The sequence below is a fragment of the Gadus chalcogrammus genome, chromosome 3, assembly GCF_026213295.1.
Source record: "Gadus chalcogrammus isolate NIFS_2021 chromosome 3, NIFS_Gcha_1.0, whole genome shotgun sequence".
Taxonomy (NCBI): Eukaryota; Metazoa; Chordata; class Actinopteri; order Gadiformes; family Gadidae; genus Gadus; species Gadus chalcogrammus.
In genome coordinates, this window is record NC_079414.1 from 12,879,990 (window position 1) to 12,898,337 (window position 18,348).

Below are 18,348 nucleotides of genomic sequence, written 5' to 3' on the forward strand. Positions count from 1 at the left end.
CTGTGTGGAGCCAAGAAAAACGATTATGGTGATATATTTTTGTTAAACAGGTTTGGATACATGCCTAGTGTGAGTGCACCCTTAGGGTAAACATGGTACATGCATTTTTGGGTACATGCATATCGCGTGTAATCACAAACTTCTTATTTTAAATAGGCTAATGAAAAGTAACAGTCATCGACCCAGATTTACCCAACGCTCTATGTTGGGAAATGTGGACACCGTGTGGCAGAAAGTTGTAATTACAATGTTGGATCTCGAGGGATAATTCCAACGGGCATATCGAAGCACCTGGCTAGGTATATATATACACACATGGAGACATAATAAGAACGCATATCACAAGCTTCCGATGAATTGGCTCAACTAGAAATACCAAGGATTTCACACGGCACGAACTTATACGTCACATTTTCATATTATACACTGTAGCCAAGCCTGAGACTTTGAAATGTGCATTTGATGTTCTCGACCAGACGATGCAGAAAACCACAGGAAATAAAAACGGGTATTGTTTTTAATATGTTATTGCAAACGGGATAACCGTCGTGTTACTGTCGAGTGTTTCAGACCGAACACCAGACTTCTGCCTGGCTGATGACCGAGTCAAGCGGATCATTACCGGGCCCCAGGGTCATGGAACATGTCGTTTCGGGACATGATCCTATTAATTTCCCGGCATTCTCTAGCACTCTTATCGAGTTGTATCGTCATCTAATCCTAATTAATGATTCGCTCCCAATTTTCTGTTTCAGAGGAGGATTAGAGTAGGAACGCGGAATCCTGTTAACGCGAAGGCGAGAGAGAAAGTGTGGCGTGTGCTGCTGAGCATTAACCGCTCGAAGGAGGGGCCCGTTGAACAGCTACTACTGGAGGAACGTGCTGCTACTGTCCACGCCGCTGCGCTCCCCGTGGTGTTGAACCCAATGTCACGTGGATTCATGATCGAATCCCGGCCTGTTGTGTGATTGTTTCATTAATCATTCTTTAAATAAGCCCACGATTCCTAAATAATTCGGGTAACAGTGTAAACGATGGCGCTGTTAAACAGCCCTACACAACACATCCCCACCCACATGTTTGAAAGCAGTTGAGAGCCATTTTGAAAAACAATGAGATTAAAATATACAATCAACTCTTTTCTTCATAATTTCATTTATTCAAAAAACCTTATAGAAGCGTATCATGTTAAAAGGCCAACCGAGACATTGCTAAGAATTAGAGATACATTAACAATATTTTAACCCTTTTCATTTTGAAACAAAAACATGCCAAAAGGAGAAAGAGGGCCAGAACCAGATGTCCCTTATTTAGAATATTTGTAAAGAAGAAAAACAAAGATTCAAATGTGACAAACATAGAAAGCTATATCATGACGCAAGGCTTCGTTGTTAAATGTAAACATCACTCAAGTGTCATCAACAAGATAATCGAGCAACCAGCTGCCATGTTGACATCATGACGTCAACTTCAGACACTGTTTTCCAGCCAAGGATAAGCAGACGTTATCCAGTTACAGAATTAACCAGGGAACTCTGACTGGAGAAGATCCCGTCTTAGCCCTGCCCTGGCCATCCGACTCACAATACTGACGCTGTGGCAGATGGGGCCATTTGGCTGGATCTGACCCTAAGCCTGGACGGAGGTTATATAAAGGAGCAGGGGAGAGGGAAGGTAAAGCTGAAACGCGGCCGGACAGAACACATCTAGCAGCGAGGCTCAGGTGGGAGAGAAGAACAACACATATCAAGCCAGCCGAGAACAACCCCGTTTATATACTCGAGCGCCAGCCCGGTGTGTGGACTTCATAACCGGAACACCTCTGGACGGGTGAAATCCAGCGACTCCGGAACACACGGTCCCCATGGCAACGGCGAGAGAGTCCGCGTGCGGCGCGCAGTCCGACAGAGACCCTGCCCCCAGACGGCCGCCCCCGAGAGTGAACCAGCGAGGCGCCTCCTCTAGCTTCGTGGGCAGCTCCATCCTCATCCTCTCGTCATTCGCCGTGTCCACGCTGGCCATGAACTTCGGTAAAAAGATCCAGGAGTCCCGGAAAAAGTCCCGAACCATCACGTACGCCCAAACGGAAGGCTCAGTTGGAGGTTAGCGCCAGCGGCCCGCTGGTCTTTATTTGAAGACAACAATGGCTTTTTCTGATACAGATGCTCTTAAAAACATGAATGCATTTTATTAGGCCTTTCCTGTGGCCACTGGCATCTTCTAATGCAGTTATCACACAGAGTGTGGTCCCATCTTAACCCTTCCACGCTCTTGGTATTAGTGTGTTAGCAGAGTAGCCTCACGAGACAGACGGTGAATGCTGTTATCCCATCTGGGATTGGATGGCAGGTTGCCATGTCGACAACAGGTTTTAAGAACGGCGCACGAGCTGGAGTAAGAATGAGCGGGACGTCTCCCACAATGCAGCGTCAAATGTGCTCTTGTTAGATAACGAAGACAACTGCAGTCCTACGGGCGAGTTTGTTGTACGGGATTGAAGAGCGGTGTTGCCGTTTAGGGGTTACTGAAGAGCGGGCCCTTCTTCAACGACTCATAACTTTCCCCTTTTGAACCAAGATGGAAAGGTGTGTGTAGGCACTAGGCCTACCTAACTTTGAACATCTCGGAGCAACGAAGTTGGTTACCAGCTGGAACCAAACACTTGACTTGAAGTGGGAACAATGACGACTGCACTGGGAGTGTCATATTCTACAGGTTGTAAAGAGTTGGTAAAAAAGGGTTCGCTTCAAGTGGTTACTTTCGGTGTTGGCAATGCCCTATTTTGATGACGCATTAATTGATTACAATGGTAGAAATATTTTTTTGTATATTTTTTAAATAAATCATTGTGAGTTTCTTGTTTCCTAGTAAAGACAATTACGTGAAATTTGTTATATACTTTTAGACCACTATAATAAATATTAATGTGGATTGGCTAAATGTGGGATTTTCATTGTTATTTGTCCATCTGCCAGATGGGGGCAGTGCTGGGTTACCAAAGAACAGGTTAACCCTCTACTCGCATAATAATTATAATTAAATAAATATTATACAAAGGAGGGACACAAGGAAAAATACTAACTATGTAAAAAGTTCTGTTTATACATCAAAAATACAAAGACAAGTAAAGCGTTTGCTAGAAAAATCCCAGCAATACATTGGGTAACTGATTTAGTCCACCACATTGGTGCAGGGGCCAACTAACTGCCTGTTTATTAGCATGTGAAGTTACAAAGCAACATTTCTGTGTCTATGGAAAGAAGGCCGCGTGGATGACAGATTAAAGATAAAAATGAGCATGAGAAAATTCTAGAAAGAAAGAGCCCAAGGCTACACTCAGACTCAGACACAGACAGAGAGGGACAGAGAGAGTCAGAGAGAGGGACAGAGAGTGCGACGGCCTCTCAGAGCGCTCCGAGGCCCTGCAGCCGCCTCTCAGTGAAGAAGCGATGTGATTGGTGGGCGGCGCCCTGGGCAGTAGTTCCTGTTGGGCGGTTGCAGAAGGACAACATGGAGGTGTTTTTCTGGCGTGCGGCCGCCTTCTCCCCGTCCTCCTCGTCATCGTCCCTAAACAGAGCGATTACACAAGAGGACACATTCCAGGCTGAGAGATATTCACACAAACACTGGACTGGACGTTCCAGTACACATTGGTCCCATTAGAAATGGGAAATACTCCAGGCTGGTGGAATTTTCAAGTCAACAAGTCTACAGGTACTGTAAACACAACAAGGGATTGTCCAATGGAAATATTTTGATTAAAAGAAAAAACAGTAACAGTCTAAATGCGACTTAATGTCTGTCTTTAAAGTGGGCTACTTTCAGTCAAATAATGCCAGTTAAAGGTACTGTGAGTAGGATTTATATAATAATTCTATAAGTGAGTGAAATATAAGTGAAAATTACACATAGATCTGTTCTGGTTGACTGCATGAGCCAAACTAAATTATAGAGCGTTCCCTGCTCACTTCTGACCAATCAGGCGGACCTGTCTTCCCTGACTAGTTCAGGGAATCCATCTTGCCGGTTATTCCCAGGTGTGAGACATACAAGCCTTCTTAATGCTGGAAAAATGTAGGGAGGGAGGGAGCAAAGACGGGGGTGGGCCGGGCTTACCTATAAAAACGTACCTACAGAGGCTTTGAGACAGACCATAATAACCTGGGGATGAATTATGAATACTCCTCCACATCACAAAAGAAGTTAGGAAAGGGCATGTAACGTTTGCGCAGTATCCGACAGCAACCCAAAAGGTTCCTTCTGACCCTTGTTGTCTAAAAGAGGCAAATTAAGGTCCTTTTACATAAGGCAAATGACGAAATAAAGGACATGAAAAAGAGAAATACTAACCAACAAAAATCCCGTCAACTATCAGTTTTGAATATGCAACATTTTAGACCCTGATTCCTCCAGGGGTTCATAACGACTGGGGAAAGTTGCAGCGGAGGAACACAGCTCTTGTTTGACATCCATTGTGTTGTCAATAATTCTTACTGGGAGCACCGATAGAGATCATGTCCTCGAGCTACTGGAAATGAGTCATGACTCAGTAAATGTCTGGGTCAGTATCACAACAATCTTTGTTTTTAAGAAACGCAGAACATTTGAAATAACCCCTTCAAAATGAATATGAATCACACTAAAATAATTCACAAACTGCAGTTCTGAAGGAGTAGATGTCAGCAACTACTGTAAACAGGGCTTAAGCAATTTCTAGGAACATTCTGATTTCATTCCAACATATTTAAATTCCTACGAATTAAAATTAAGTCAGGCATTTCCTGCCAAATTGCTAATCACAGACAGCTAATAAGAAGGCAGGAGGCAAAACGTTTTAAAATTTGACAATTTAAGAATTCTGAATACCCATACAGTGTTTATGGATAAAGAAGACGGTTATATCTTGTATTCGAGCCTATAGCCAGGATCATATAACAGTACTGCAACTAGACAAACTCATGTCAATCACAAAGTACAACCTCTTAAACAATGACACTCGCCACAAATGGACGTGCACTCGGACCATGAGGGCTGTGATTACGGTACATTGGATCATCAGTGTCGGTGAATGCCACTGCTATAAACCACGCTTACCACTCCTCCCATGACACATTGCCTGTTAGTAATAAACAAGCGCAAAGCCAAAAAAGTGACAAATTAGAATGCTTGGAACAAGCAGCTGGGTTGTCACCAGACAGTGAACCGAAATTGGTTACATGGATTGGTTACAGACATTTATCTGTATAGCGGCCTCTGCTCCAGTGTTCTGTGCAGATTCATAATGCTACCCTCTACAAGAACCATGGATCCGGATCTGAATCAAAAGTCTTTCGAAAGTCATTTGTCTTTCGAAAGCTATAGACAAAAGGAGCATCTTGCACCACTATGTACTAGTTTCGAATGGCCAGTCCACTCCGTACCAGTACACCGCCGCGCCCTTGCTGTCCATCAGGTTCTTTGCCGTGCTCCAGCTGAAGCGCACAAACTGGGGATAGCCAAACACTGGGTCCTGGTACTTCAGCAGCCACGCCTTGGTTTTAGGGTCTGGGTAAAGAACCAAATACAGGAGAGCTTTGAGGACAGAGAACAGGTTGCCGACAATTTACAATCAATCTATTCTAATCTTCAATCTAGTTTTTAGGTTCAGTGTTTAAACCAAACTTGGAAATGTGATCTTAAAGCTACTAGGGTAGGCAATTTATTCTGGAAGCTTTTTTGGTCTAATTTGTGGAAATTCTCTCAATCAATAAATCAAATGCACCGACATTTGTTTTACATTTTTTGTACACCTGTCGCTGTCACAGGCCTGTAATAAGCCTGTCCAATCATTTCTTTTAAATCTACATGTAGCTCCACTCTTATTTAACAATGTACACAATGCAAAAAGGGCAAGGGGCTGCATAGATATGGTTTAAACCACCAGGTAAGAGAAGAGTACTAGGTCTTTGTGGGGATGTGAGTAGTTCCTGGTGTTTCATGGGTTCTACTTTACCGCCAGGGTAACCGGAGCCCCAGTCCGTATCCACCTCTCCCAGGTCTTCTGTGAAACTCCAGCCTTTCACTGCATGGTCTCTGGCCACCTGAGGAACAGCACATAAGGTCTTTATCTATAGGCTTCTGAAAGACATACCTTCTCAACACGTAATGAATTCAAAGTTCAGACTTTGTCTGCGCTAAAGAGTAACCAAAACACACAAGAACATTACAATACTCCACCTGCTGCAGCATCATCATCTCCAGTTTAACAAAGGCTACTGCCGTCAGAACCTGTACTGTCTGCTATGCATGAAAAGTGAGATCAGCCCTAGCAGTCATAGCAGTGCTTCAAAAACGATGCTTGTCCGTCTTCAACCACCAACATAAGGAAAGCTACATGAACACAACTAATCGGTTTCAGCTCCCGAATACAGTTTCCAATATACCGGTACTTATTAACACCCTTTAATTATACTCTGATACACTCTGTTCGTTCAAAAGTCAACTTAAAACCCATCTCTTCAGGACCACCGACAACATTTGACAAATCATCCTCTGCCATCTTCGACTCTCTCCCGCTCTCTTAATGTGTTGCCTATTGTTGTGGTGTTGTTTATTTTTATTTAATTTTTTTTCCCTTATGTTGGATTGTCTGTACTGTCTGTATGTATTCCTTTCTTATTTGTAAAGTATCTTTGAGTACTTAGAAAAGCGCTATAAAAAACGGATCAATTATTATAATTATTAATTAGGTGTATTTGCAGACAGAGTAGCCAGTTTGCGAGCACAACGAAGGATCGCATTGCACAGTCGTACTTTTCCACATACCCCCTCAAACATCGCCCCTCAGCAAACCATATCATGTGAATTATTACGTCAGTACCTGATAACTACACTAATATATGGACAATTATGCTGCCTGTTCATCTCAAACTGAAGCAGTTTGAAGAAAGACATGCAGACATTTTTAGGGATTATGCACCGTTGATTTGTATTACTCAAGAAGGGACTACAAGGACACAAGGAGGCAACTCTGGACGTCATTCAACAAATAGCCAATTTTCAGTTTGTTGTTGTCTGTCTGGGCCTGAACACTGAGCCAGTGCTTCCGGTGTCTCTGGGGAGCACTGACCTTGGCACAGATACTGGCCGCGCTGACGATGGGGAAGAGGGAGTCAGCTTTAGGGCGCACCGTCACCTCCAGGCCCGGGAAGCGCTGGGAGAGCTTCTCCTCATACTTCTCAGCAGGACCAACCGTGTCCACAAACACCTGGAGGAGGAGACGGGTGGGACGGGTGAGGAGCGCACACACACAGGGGGAGACGGGTGAGGAGCACAGAGGGGGAGACGGGTGAGGAGCACACACAGGGGGAGACGGGTGAGGAGCACACACACACAGGGGGAGACGGGTGAGGAGCACAGAGGGGGAGACGGGTGAGGAGCACACAGCGGGGGAGACGGGTGAGGAGCACAGAGGGGGAGACGGGTGAGGAGCACACAGCGGGGGAGACGGGTGAGGAGCACACAGCGGGGGAGACGGGTGAGGAGCACACACAGGGGGAGACGGGTGAGGAGCACACACAGGGGGAGACGGGTGAGGAGCACAGAGGGGGAGACGGGTGAGGAGCACACAGAGGGGGAGACGGGTGAGGAGCACACAGAGGGGGAGACGGGTGAGGAGCACACAGAGGGGGAGACGGGTGAGGAGCACACAGAGGGGGAGACGGGTGAGGAGCACACAGAGGGGGAGACGGGTGAGGAGCACACAGAGGGGGAGACGGGTGAGGAGCACAGAGGGGGAGACGGGTGAGGAGCACACAGAGGGGGAGACGGGTGAGGAGCACACAGAGGTGGAGACGGGTGAGGAGCACACAGAGGGGGAGACGGGTGAGGAGCACACAGAGGGGGAGACGGGTGAGGAGCACACAGAGGGAGAGACGGGTGAGGAGACGGGTGAGGAGCACACAGAGGGGGAGACGGGTGAGGAGACGGGTGAGGAGCACACAGAGGGGGAGACGGGTGAGGAGCACACAGAGGGGGAGACGGGTGAGGAGCACAGACATGAGAGGAGAGCAGAGCAAGTTATATCATAAATGTCTCTACTGGTTCTCTATACTTCTTTGAGTTCCATCAAGGTCTCTACTGGTTCTCTATACCTCTTTGAGTTCCATCAAGGTCTCTACTGGTTCTCTATACCACTTTGAGTTCCATCAAGGACTCTACTGGTTCTTCATAACCCGTTGTGTTCCATCAAGATCTCTACTGGTTCTCTATTATATCACAGTCTCTACTTGGTTGACTATACCTCTTTGAGTTGCACACCGCTGTCCAAGGCAAACTGGACCAGGCCGATGGCTGCATCATGTGAAAGAGCGTTCAGGTTGTATTTTGACCTATACATAGGCAGATATTGGAATATAGATTATTGTATGAATGTATCAACCTATATGCGACCTAAATACATATATGTACGAGTGCGCACCTCTGCAGCATGCTGGTGGAGATGGTGTTGGGTGAGAGGATCTGAAGAGCCCAGCCCACAAAGTCTTTGGCATCGCTGATGTTCTGGAAGAGGTTCTCCCTCTCCGCCTCCGTTAGCGTCTTTGAGTCTGGTAGAATGAATAAAGGAGTCGTTAAATTATTCATCTAGACCAAAGAACAATAGCCGATGGCCATAATACAGGTGATTTAATTTGATTCACTGATATAACCTTGCAGCTGGATGAAACATGAACATAAAATGTATGCTGTGATGCAGTTAAAATCGGCTTGAAGTAACTATGCACCTGCATGCGCTTCGTAATACTAATTATAACTTTCCTTGTTTGCAATTAATAGGGAATGCTCCTCAAAACGTATTTCAACTCAGGATATTGGAGGTATTGGTGAAGAGCAGGGTCCACAATTATCCCTGCCATCAGCCAATGTCTGGTTGCTTGTCTGGAGTATGACAGATATATCACAAATTATATACTTCTGTGCTTCCTGTGGCAGAAAACACACAAACATTTCCCAGGAATCTGTTAAAACAGGAGCAAGAAACAAAGGAATAATTCCTGTCCCTTCCTCACTGTGAACTGCAACAGAGGCTGAACTTAAGAAGCAAATGATTAAACACAGAGGCTACGCTCCCTGGGGCAAGCAGCCTCCTGCTGTGAGAAACACTGGGCTGTGGTGGGATAAATGCATCTGAAAAGCACGGGCCTGACGTGCATGTGAAGGGAAGGGGCCTGACGTACATGTGGTGAACACGGGCCTGACGTACATGTGATGTGCACTGGCCTGAGGTGCATGTGAGGAGCACAAGCCTGATGTGCACGTGACGTGCACTGGCCTGAGGTGCATGTGAGGAAAACGAGCCTGATGTGCATGTGACGTGCACTGGCCTGAAGTGCCGTGATAGTCTACCTGCAACCTTCAGGTCCTTGAGCTGTTCCTTCCGGGACACGGGGCAGAAACAGATCCCATACACCATGGGCCCTGGGGGGAGAGGGGAAACTCATTAAAACAATACACACAAGACAAATAACCATCACTAGTCTGAATCGGAAACCCTTAAAGACAATGTGAAACTGCAATTAGAGTATGGCATTGCATAATGTAGTGCGTTTCAACAGGATATCAATGCGGGACAACTGTATTGCATTTGCTTCACTATAGTTGAGTACTTTAGCAAGGTAGAGTACCAACTGCTGACTTTCAAATTAGATAAGGGCTAATTGGGGGTATGCTATTATTGGATATGATGGTATGACCACAGGTTCGGAATTAGTCGTCCACTTTCAGAAAACACAGAGTCATAATATGGATGCAAAATTAGTACATTAAGGTGCAATGAGGGTCATCTGGAAATAAAATCTAAGGAAAAGACAAAGTATCAAAACAGGCCATTATTATTATTATTATTATTATGACCAAAGTCACAGTCAGCTAAATACTTGCAGTTGAATCCCATGTTGTATGGTTGGTTGAATGTTCACTGAAACCAGAGCAGTCAGAGCTTTTCTAAGATTATGAAATGAGCCCATAACCGTGTAGTAATTTGTATACAAGTGGCTTATTGCTTTAGGGGATAAGAAGTAGAAGTGCTTTCCAATCCGCCTGTTGTTTGTTTCAAACTTCTAAGGGTGAGCTCAAGGGCCACCGTGTTGATGATGCAATATAAAAATGTTAACTAACTAATCCAAACCTATGGATCATGCATGGTATGGCCACGGTTTGACATTATTCCTGCTTCTGATGAGTTATGAAGGTTCAGAGATTTCAGGGAGCAAACTTATACAAGGTTTGAAAGACGTGACTGTGAGCAGGGCTGTAGTGGAGGGTAAACGCACGTTAACTGCGTTTACGCACCTCTGGAATTTAGGAAATAGCGTTTACGCACCTCTAAATAGCGTTTACGCACCTCTAAGTGGCGTTTACGCACCTCAAAGTTCCCTGTGCCTTGTATTCTGCCGTTGGAATAATCGGAAATAAATTTGGTATCATTTTAAAACACCTAAGACAAAGTTTCATATTGTTGAACAAATAAACGCTGTAATCTGAATCATTTTCATCTGCGCTGTAGGCCTATGCTATTATGGTCTGTGACCCTCCAATCAGTGCCTTGCGGCTGCGGCGGCGACACCAATCAGGATCCAGGAAAATATGTAAACAAGAAGTATGTAAACACATGGCCCTACGCGTTGTGGATTATCTAGCTGCCTACCTGTCATTAATTAGCCATGGATATCAGGCAATTTTAAAGAGACCTTCGAGTGCTCCCACTCCAACAGATGCCCGAAAAAGGCCTCAAGTACAAAGTAAGACTGAAGATGATCAATTCACATGAGTTGTTTTTGTGATTTATAAATCAATTTTACTTGACGAACTATTAATTGACTACGAGCATTCAGATTGGCCAATGCGTAGCCATGCTATCCGTGTACTGCCCATGACAAAATGAGCAAAAGTCAGTCAGTTTTACTATCCATATCAAACTCAATTTGGAGACGCGAGGTTGGCGGTTGCAGCCGTGGACTCCGCAGCTAAACCGTGGATCGGGCGGATGACGCGACAAAAAAAAAATATTTTAATTAAATTCCGCCGGTTGGCGGTTAAACCAATAAAAAAAATACATATTTTTTTTTTATTTATAAATATTTTTATTTTATATATTATAAATATTTTTATTTTATTATTTATTTTCTTTAAAGTTATTTTCCCAGCAAACTGGCCTGTTCCCCTAGAGGAACCATATGGGGAATCCAAGTTTAAACAACTTGCACAAAGGTTCCAGAACAACTTGCACAAAGGTTCCAGAAAACCTTGCACCACTCCTGAATATCGACCATCTCATTCCAGTTAGCACTGCTGAGTGTGAGAGGGGGTTCAGCTTAATGAACATCAAAGTGTGCCCCCTGAGCTGCAGTCTGCACATGGTCACAGTGTCGTCCTTGATGTTTATTCAACTGAATGGCCCACCTCTCACAAAGTTCAATCCAACACGTATGTGAAGTCCTGGCTGGTGAAGCACAGGGGAGCCATGAACCCCAGAACACGCCCCTGCAAGGCAGGACCTGACGTGGAGGACAAGGAGGCCCTCTGGGCACTACTGTGAAAAGCATGCATACTAATACACACACATGCCATAGATAGATGGTTCTTAATCTACACATACTTTTCTTTACTGTTGAAATTTTAATTACTTGAATAAACTACAAACACATTAATTGACTGTCATTGATTGATTTAATATGACTTTAATTGATAACATAATGGAATATAGCCAGGCTAGCCTTACAGAGTCGCAACACTTTGCGTTGCGTTGTGTCGAGGTCGGTCTGATCACAAAATTCATAGTTTACCCACCTCTAATTTGACCACTACAGCCCTGACTGTGAGTGTATGATTATATAAGCAACTCACCCAATACAGGCCCCCTCCCTGCCTCGTCGATACCCAAACAGCAGTCCTCTGATTTGCAGATGTCCGGGATCTCAGATGTCAGGCGGCAGCTGACCGAGTTGTCTGCTTCGAAATCCCCGAGATCCATGACTCAATAAAACTCCAGCTGGGTGGAAAACCAATCATAATAATGAACTAACCAAAGATAAACTTATTTTATTCTATCAATCATCTATCTTTTGACTTATTTTAATTGGCTAGCATTCTATTTCTACACAAACACAAATATATATAACAAATATAAAAGAAAACGAGGGGTTTGGCCTGTAAAGGAAAGGCATTGTAACTGTTACAAGAGCATCTGAGCACCTGAGCATCTATTGCGGCATTGAATATAACGTTATTGATATCTCAGCTGATGAATCCCTGCTCGCCAAGTCAATAACTGTATTTTGTATCATTCACGATAGCTTTTCCTTTCGCGATGATAGAGCTTTAAAGCTATCCTCTCCACGAAAGTCTGCAATGTTTATACCTTGCTCCTTGCTGTGGATTTGGCGCCCTCGGAATGACGTTAACCGCGTTGGCTCAAGGGAAATGCAGTCTTCAGATCATGAAAATGAGTTTCAGTACGTCGATCATAATAACACCACGTGGCAGCAACAATCTTAATTGATCATTTTCGTTTTCATTTTCCTAAATACTTAAGAATCAGCATGTCCTCCTACCGATTTACTGGGATAAATTCTTGATTATTAATCCAAAAAGTTCATCCTGTTGTGGTTGAAAGCCTAATGGTTTTCTCATATTGGCAACAGTTTCTGACTAAAAGCTTTACTTGTATACTTGATTGAAATACAATCTGAATTATTTGCATTTAATTGTCATGGAAGACAACAATAAAGTCCCCTTGACTGAAGTAAAGGCCTAATATAGTACGGTCCACGGTCCACCCCATTTATGTTTGGCTATTGGACTTCAATTCCTTGAAGCGATATGTAATAACTGTCTCAAAACGGAGCCAATAAAATCATAAGAAGTCTTGAATTAACTGAAACGCTAACTAAGAAATAACTCAACAAAGCTTTCATGCAGTGGAGGGTAAAGGAAAGGACAGGATATGTACAAAAGTCCAAGTGTATATTAGTTACTAAGCTGCAATTTGCCTGGCCTGTGGTCGTTCTCCTTATCCTCTCTCTCTCTCTCTCTCTCTCTCTCTCTCTCTCTCTCTCTCTCTCTCTCTCTCTCTCTCTCTCTCTCTCTCTCTCTCTCTCTCCCTCTCTCTCTCTCTCTCTCTCTCTCTCTCTCTCTCTCTCTCTCTCTCTCTCTCTCCCTCTCTCTCTCTCACAATCCCTCCCCTTACCTTAAACTGAATGGCTGTCTTTGTGCTGCTCGGTAACGTGCAGCCCCAGCCGATTAAATGTGAGGAATTAGTAGTCAATTTTAGCCTCGCAAGCACACAAACACACAAACTAAACAGCTTAGTTTGGTGAGACACTCATTAAGTCGTTACCCACAGTTCACACGTCAGCAACATCTGACTTTGCAATTTCTCCCTTTAGGGATATGTTCAACAATTTTCATCATTGAATATGAAGCATATGGTGGGTTGGAAAGAGTAGAGAAAAAAAGAAATGCGAAAGGTTTTTGATAAATAAAATGATTTAATAGTTGACAACATCAATAACTTTTCAACATCGCTGTTTTCATGAAGGCACATACATGGCCAAACATGTATCTCGATCATTAAAAAAAAATATCCAGAATTATACAAAACTGTAAAAGCAAATGTTTGACACACAAATGCATTATCACTTACATAAACATAACTACACGCTGAGAGGGTCAGTAAAAAATTATACAGTATGCGTCATATAATAAAGAAAAGCCTGTGGTAAGAACTGATTCACATTGCTCACGAGGGGAAGGGTTAAGAAGAGATAATGAGGGAAATATTCGGGCGGCAAGCATGCTTTTCTCCTAAATGTGCTTTACAACTGTGGTGCATGGGACTCTGATCCATAAGCAGGCTCCAAAGCTTGCCATTCACCCCAAGAGATTTGCTTAAGACTCTAGTTGTAGAAATTGGTGTATATATTTTTGCTTCCGTAACTGGAGGAACAAAAAAACTATATAAGGCCACAAAGAGGTATACACCTGTTAACCAACAAGCACGAAAACATAGTCCAGTGAGTGACTAAACTGAAGGTTTAGTGCTGAAACATCTTGAATACCTTCGTGTTACTGGATCCGGGACGACGAATAGTAACTCTCTACCACTATTGGCACAACATGAATGGAGTTGAGGTAATGTGATCTTTTGAAATCCAGGCGACATATAGGCAAGCTGAAATGCATCCTAAACATTCTCATTCCCTCTCTTTGTCCTATTTCCCCTTAAATTGTTGTTGCATTTAACAAAGAAAAATTAAAAGATGGAGAATTATCCGTAAAGTTAAAGAAGAAAATGATTCGGCCATCTTGAACATAAGTCTCCTTTCCCAAAGCAGTGGTCAGCCACTTAAGATTAAATCACATTAATGTTACACCCTTAAAGGTCGACAACAACAACAATAATAATACACATACTACTCATAAAAAATAACACTATGATGTCAACAACAACCTTTAGTTTGGTTAATATAATCTGATTATGTCAGTCTTAAACCCATGGTTCTTAGGTCATGTCGAGCAACCCTCCCACAATCCTAACTCAACTGCAAAAATGTCACTTATACCTATAACTCATTTTATACAAACTCGCTGTACATCCCGACACTTTTATTGGCACGCTTTTGTTTAGGTGAATTAATTTTGATTGGCTGTTGACCATTGATTTGCATTCAAATATTTAGGGTGAGTCATAATCTTCATAAGGCCTTGCCTCTTGCGTTGGCATAACAAGAAAAACATCTCCTAACGTCAATATGGCATTGGCACACACACACACACACACACACACACACACATATACATACACGCACACAAACACCCCCACCCACACGCACACACCCACACACACACACACGCACACCCACACACACATGCAGTCACAGACCTTAAACCCACAGACAAACAATCACACACATTCACACACTTCCCATAGGCTATGTTGTTGATCTTCTGGCTTGGCGGGGCTCCTCAGGGTCTGGTAAGTGTGGTGTACACAGGCTGCTCCCAGTGTGTGGGGCTGTGGGAGGGGGCCACGCTGGCGGGGTCTCCTATGGTGGTGTACAGGGGCCTCTGTGTTGGGCCCATGTAGGAGAAGGCAGAGTACAGCCCCGAGGACTGGCCTGAGTGGGCGTAGTAGGCCCCGGGGGTCTGGTGGTCCCCGTACTCAAACTGAGCCCGGGAGGCCAGGGAGGGGAAGGCGGAGCCGTAGTGGGGGAGGCTCAGGGGGGTGTAGGTGACGTGGGCCCCTGGGGACGGCGAGGACGAGGACTCGGCGTAGTGGCTCCCGGAGGCCGACTCGCTCTTGATCTGGGCCTTGGAGGGGTCGGAGGAGGAAGAGGAGGAGGAGGAAGGGGAGGCGTGCTGCTGCTGCTGCTGCTGCTGCTGTTTGGACAGCCAGGCGGAGTGTCCGCTGGCCGCGGCCAGGGCGTAGGCGTAGGACGTGGCCGAGGGCCCGGCCACCGCCCCCTGGTGGTGACCGTTGGGCGGGAGGTACTGGTCGAACTCGTTCACGTCGAAGGGCTCGATGTTGGACATGACCTCGTGGCTGATCTCCCCGATGTCCATGGTGCCGAAGTCGATGTGGGGCTTGGCGCCGGAGGACGAGGGCCCCACGGACGGCCCCTCCGCTCCCAGCCCGAGGGCCCCCCTGGAGCCCGCGCCCACCCCCTCCCTCTTGGAGTCCGACAGCTTCCCAGACTGGAGCTCTGTCTTCGGGGTGGTGGGGGGTGTGGGGGGGCTGTGACCTGGGGGCACAAGGGTGGAGGAGAGGACGGTCAGCTGAGCCCTTCAAAATGCTTACTGTTGCTTTGAAGTATTTTGGGCCATCCCACGTTTCACAAGGTGGGATTTTAAATGTTGGTCATTAAAAATGTGTGTTTGTTGTGCGAGTGTGTGCGTGACTGCTTGTGTGTGCAAGCCAATTTATTATGTAGCTCTTTTATTTTTTTTGCATTTCACAACAGATTATCAACTCATGAGATGCTTACCGGCAGGGTGGTGGTGGTGATGGTGGTGGTGGTGCAGGTCTCCCAGCGGGGACCCGCCGCCACCGTTGTGTTCCAGGTGGAGGGTCTTGTAATGGGACTGGGAGTGGCTCGCCTCCCCCTCCCCCTGGCCGTCAGCGTCGGCGGTGGGGCCGAGCTTTCCGTTCTTGCGTCGCCGGGGCTGGTACTTGTATTCCGGGTAGTCTTTCTTGTGTTGCTTCCGTAACCTCTCCGCCTCCTCGATGAATGGCCGCTTGTCGCCCTCGTTCAAGAGCCTGATGCGAGGAAAAGAAAGGGGCGTATTTAGTCACTCACTTTTTTTTTTTAATTAAACAAATATTATTATTATTTAATAATTATAATTATTTAATTTAGCAGCCCTCAAGAGGCTTAAATTATCAATTTCGATCAGAGGATTCGTATAAAATGAGAAATGGTATTTTCCATTATGATTCATACCAACCTCCAGAGTTTGCCAAGGGTCTTGCTGAGCTCTGCGTTGTGCAGGTGGGGGTACTGGTCGGCAAGCTTCCGGCGCGCGGCCTGCGCCCAGACCATGAAGGCATTCATCGGCCTCTTCACGTGCGGCTTGCTCTTGTTCCCGCTGTTTACCCGCACGGGCATCGGCACGAGGGTCCAATCGTACCCGTCCAGCACCTGGCTGACGGCCTCGCGGATGCCGATGGGGAAACGGTCGTCCTCCTCCTCGGTCTTCGGCACCGTGCGTCCCCCGTCTTCCCCGCCGCTCTCGGCGCCGCAGAGGGCCGTCAGCTGTTGGGACTGGCCATCGAGGGGCGATTCGTGGCCCGCCGCGGCCCGAGGGTGAGTCGGGGAGAGCGAGTGACAGTCCTCGGAGCCTCCTGGGCTCATCTCGGCCTCTGATAGGCTGTGCTCCTCACCCGACATGGTTGTGTTTTGTTTGTTTTTTTGCGCTAAAGAAAGCCCGATTTGGGATTTTTTAAGAAGTGAAATGGGTCATACAAGTGTCGTCTTGTATGAAGTGTTAATAGATGAATAATGTGCCCCAGGCTTATATGTTTTCGCTCTTTCTACTGGCGGTTCACACCAGAACTATTAAAGGAACGTTTTTTAAAGGTTCCCCGCTCCTTGTCTCCGGGTGTGATATGAACAGCAGCTTCACCCAGACACCACCTGTAATGAAGTGAAGGGTTAGTGAGGTGGTTACGGGCAATACATGGACAATTATTCATGATAAAAATCCGAAGTTTGGGCCCATCTGTATACTTTGAAGCCTGTTAAGTCAAATCCTTGGTGGATTTAGTATTATTATTTTACATGTTCCAACGCATGCAAAAACCGACGACGAAGCATTTGTAAGCAAAAGTAGCATGCAGGATACAGACATCATTCGATATTTTTATTTCCCCCCCAAAAAAGATATGCTTATCAATAACAAATACATCAAACACATTTAAAACATTTTGCCCGAAACGCTCATTATTCAGCCTAATTGATGCGGTTCAATCTTTCCCCTAAAACTCCACTAACCGAGATTTACAAAAAAAGTCTCAATCAAACTAAATAAAAAAAACCAATTATGTATATTTTTACAAAAATAACAAAAGGAACATCTTACCAAATGTGATGTTCAGTGGTTTAACATGGGAATGGTTGGTCCGTGTACAGAACCCTGTGACGCTGCAGCTCCGTCCCCTGCCCCCTCGGCGATGAATGGCCGCTCTGTGTCGCGCGCAGAAGCTTAAAGAGCGCCTTGTGAGAAGGAAAGAAAAAAGTGATTGAAAGTGGAAAACATTCCCAAAGAGGCAGCATTCCAGCACTGCGGCGGCGACGCCCCTCCTGGTTGCGCTCTCCACTCCTATTGGCCCACCAATATTCCCCTCGCTCCTCATTGGCGCAGAGCATTACTGTTAATGCCTGTCCGTCTGTCACCATGAATATTTCCAATGAAAAGAGGTGAGATTTTACATCGGAGTGGCTTAAGTGACTTTACAGTGCGCCCATTTAGGGCCAAAAGAAGGGCAGCTTTGTTGCCTATGTTGACATGTTATTTGAAATAAATAAACAATTATTAGATTAATTATTTGTGGGGAAATAATTTGACACCTTTCAAAGAGCCACACAGAGATGCAGCCCTTTTTGTTTTTGATTTAGAAATGAGAGTAGGGAGATTAAACGGTTCAAAAACGGGGATAGGCACAATATTTGATTTCTGTGTAATTCTGATGACGTGAATCGTCTAGCCAAAATAGGATAAGCCATAAATTGAGAAGTAGATTCCAGAAGACAGACACCGAAGAGACTGAAGAATGGGAATGAAATAAAAAGGACACACATAGTGTTTTGACAC

The 18,348-nt window shown here is 45.2% G+C and overlaps 2 protein-coding genes across 3 annotated transcripts; both read right to left on the reverse strand.

The window, feature by feature from the left end:
- Positions 1-2,826: 2,826 nt before the first annotated feature.
- On the reverse strand, positions 2,827-12,486 carry rnaseh2a (ribonuclease H2, subunit A). 2 transcript variants are annotated; one of them, XM_056586054.1, is made up of 9 exons: positions 12,232-12,421; positions 11,884-12,028; positions 9,385-9,456; positions 8,459-8,585; positions 8,282-8,369; positions 7,109-7,246; positions 5,993-6,080; positions 5,421-5,544; positions 2,827-3,567 (listed from the first exon to the last, which is right to left on the reverse strand). In XM_056586054.1, exons 2-9 carry the CDS (start codon positions 12,008-12,010, stop codon positions 3,405-3,407), a joined length of 927 nt encoding a protein of 308 aa, XP_056442029.1. In that variant the 5' UTR covers positions 12,011-12,028; positions 12,232-12,421; the 3' UTR covers positions 2,827-3,404. The 2 variants fall into 2 exon arrangements, with proteins under 2 accessions (XP_056442029.1, XP_056442028.1); XM_056586053.1 differs by having other exon boundaries at positions 2,829-3,567; positions 12,398-12,486.
- A 990-nt stretch (positions 12,487-13,476) lies between these two features.
- Positions 13,477-17,754, reverse strand: LOC130379302 (transcription factor SOX-10-like). The gene is made up of 4 exons (XM_056586052.1): positions 17,617-17,754; positions 16,483-17,171; positions 16,023-16,294; positions 13,477-15,779 (listed from the first exon to the last, which is right to left on the reverse strand). Exons 2-4 carry the CDS (start codon positions 16,923-16,925, stop codon positions 15,004-15,006), a joined length of 1,491 nt encoding a protein of 496 aa, XP_056442027.1. The 5' UTR covers positions 16,926-17,171; positions 17,617-17,754; the 3' UTR covers positions 13,477-15,003.
- Positions 17,755-18,348: the final 594 nt, after the last annotated feature.

Bases quoted from the DNA above. Each gene is read 5' to 3' on its own strand.
- rnaseh2a (XM_056586054.1), bottom strand. From the start codon at position 12,010: ATGGATCTCGGGGATTTCGAAGCAGACAACTCGGTCAGCTGCCGCCTG. The intron at 5,545-5,992 runs GTAAAGTAGAAC...TTCTTTACCCAG, and splicing joins GGGCTCCGGTTACCCTGGCG to ACCCTAAAACCAAGGCGTGG. The intron at 3,568-5,420 runs GTACGGAGTGGA...CGCTCTGTTTAG, and splicing joins AAGGGCGCGGCGGTGTACTG to GGACGATGACGAGGAGGACG.
- LOC130379302 (XM_056586052.1), bottom strand. From the start codon at position 16,925: ATGTCGGGTGAGGAGCACAGCCTATCAGAGGCCGAGATGAGCCCAGGA. The intron at 16,295-16,482 runs GTTGGTATGAAT...TCCTCGCATCAG, and splicing joins ACCCTTGGCAAACTCTGGAG to GCTCTTGAACGAGGGCGACA. The intron at 15,780-16,022 runs GTAAGCATCTCA...TTGTGCCCCCAG, and splicing joins TCACCACCACCACCCTGCCG to GTCACAGCCCCCCCACACCC.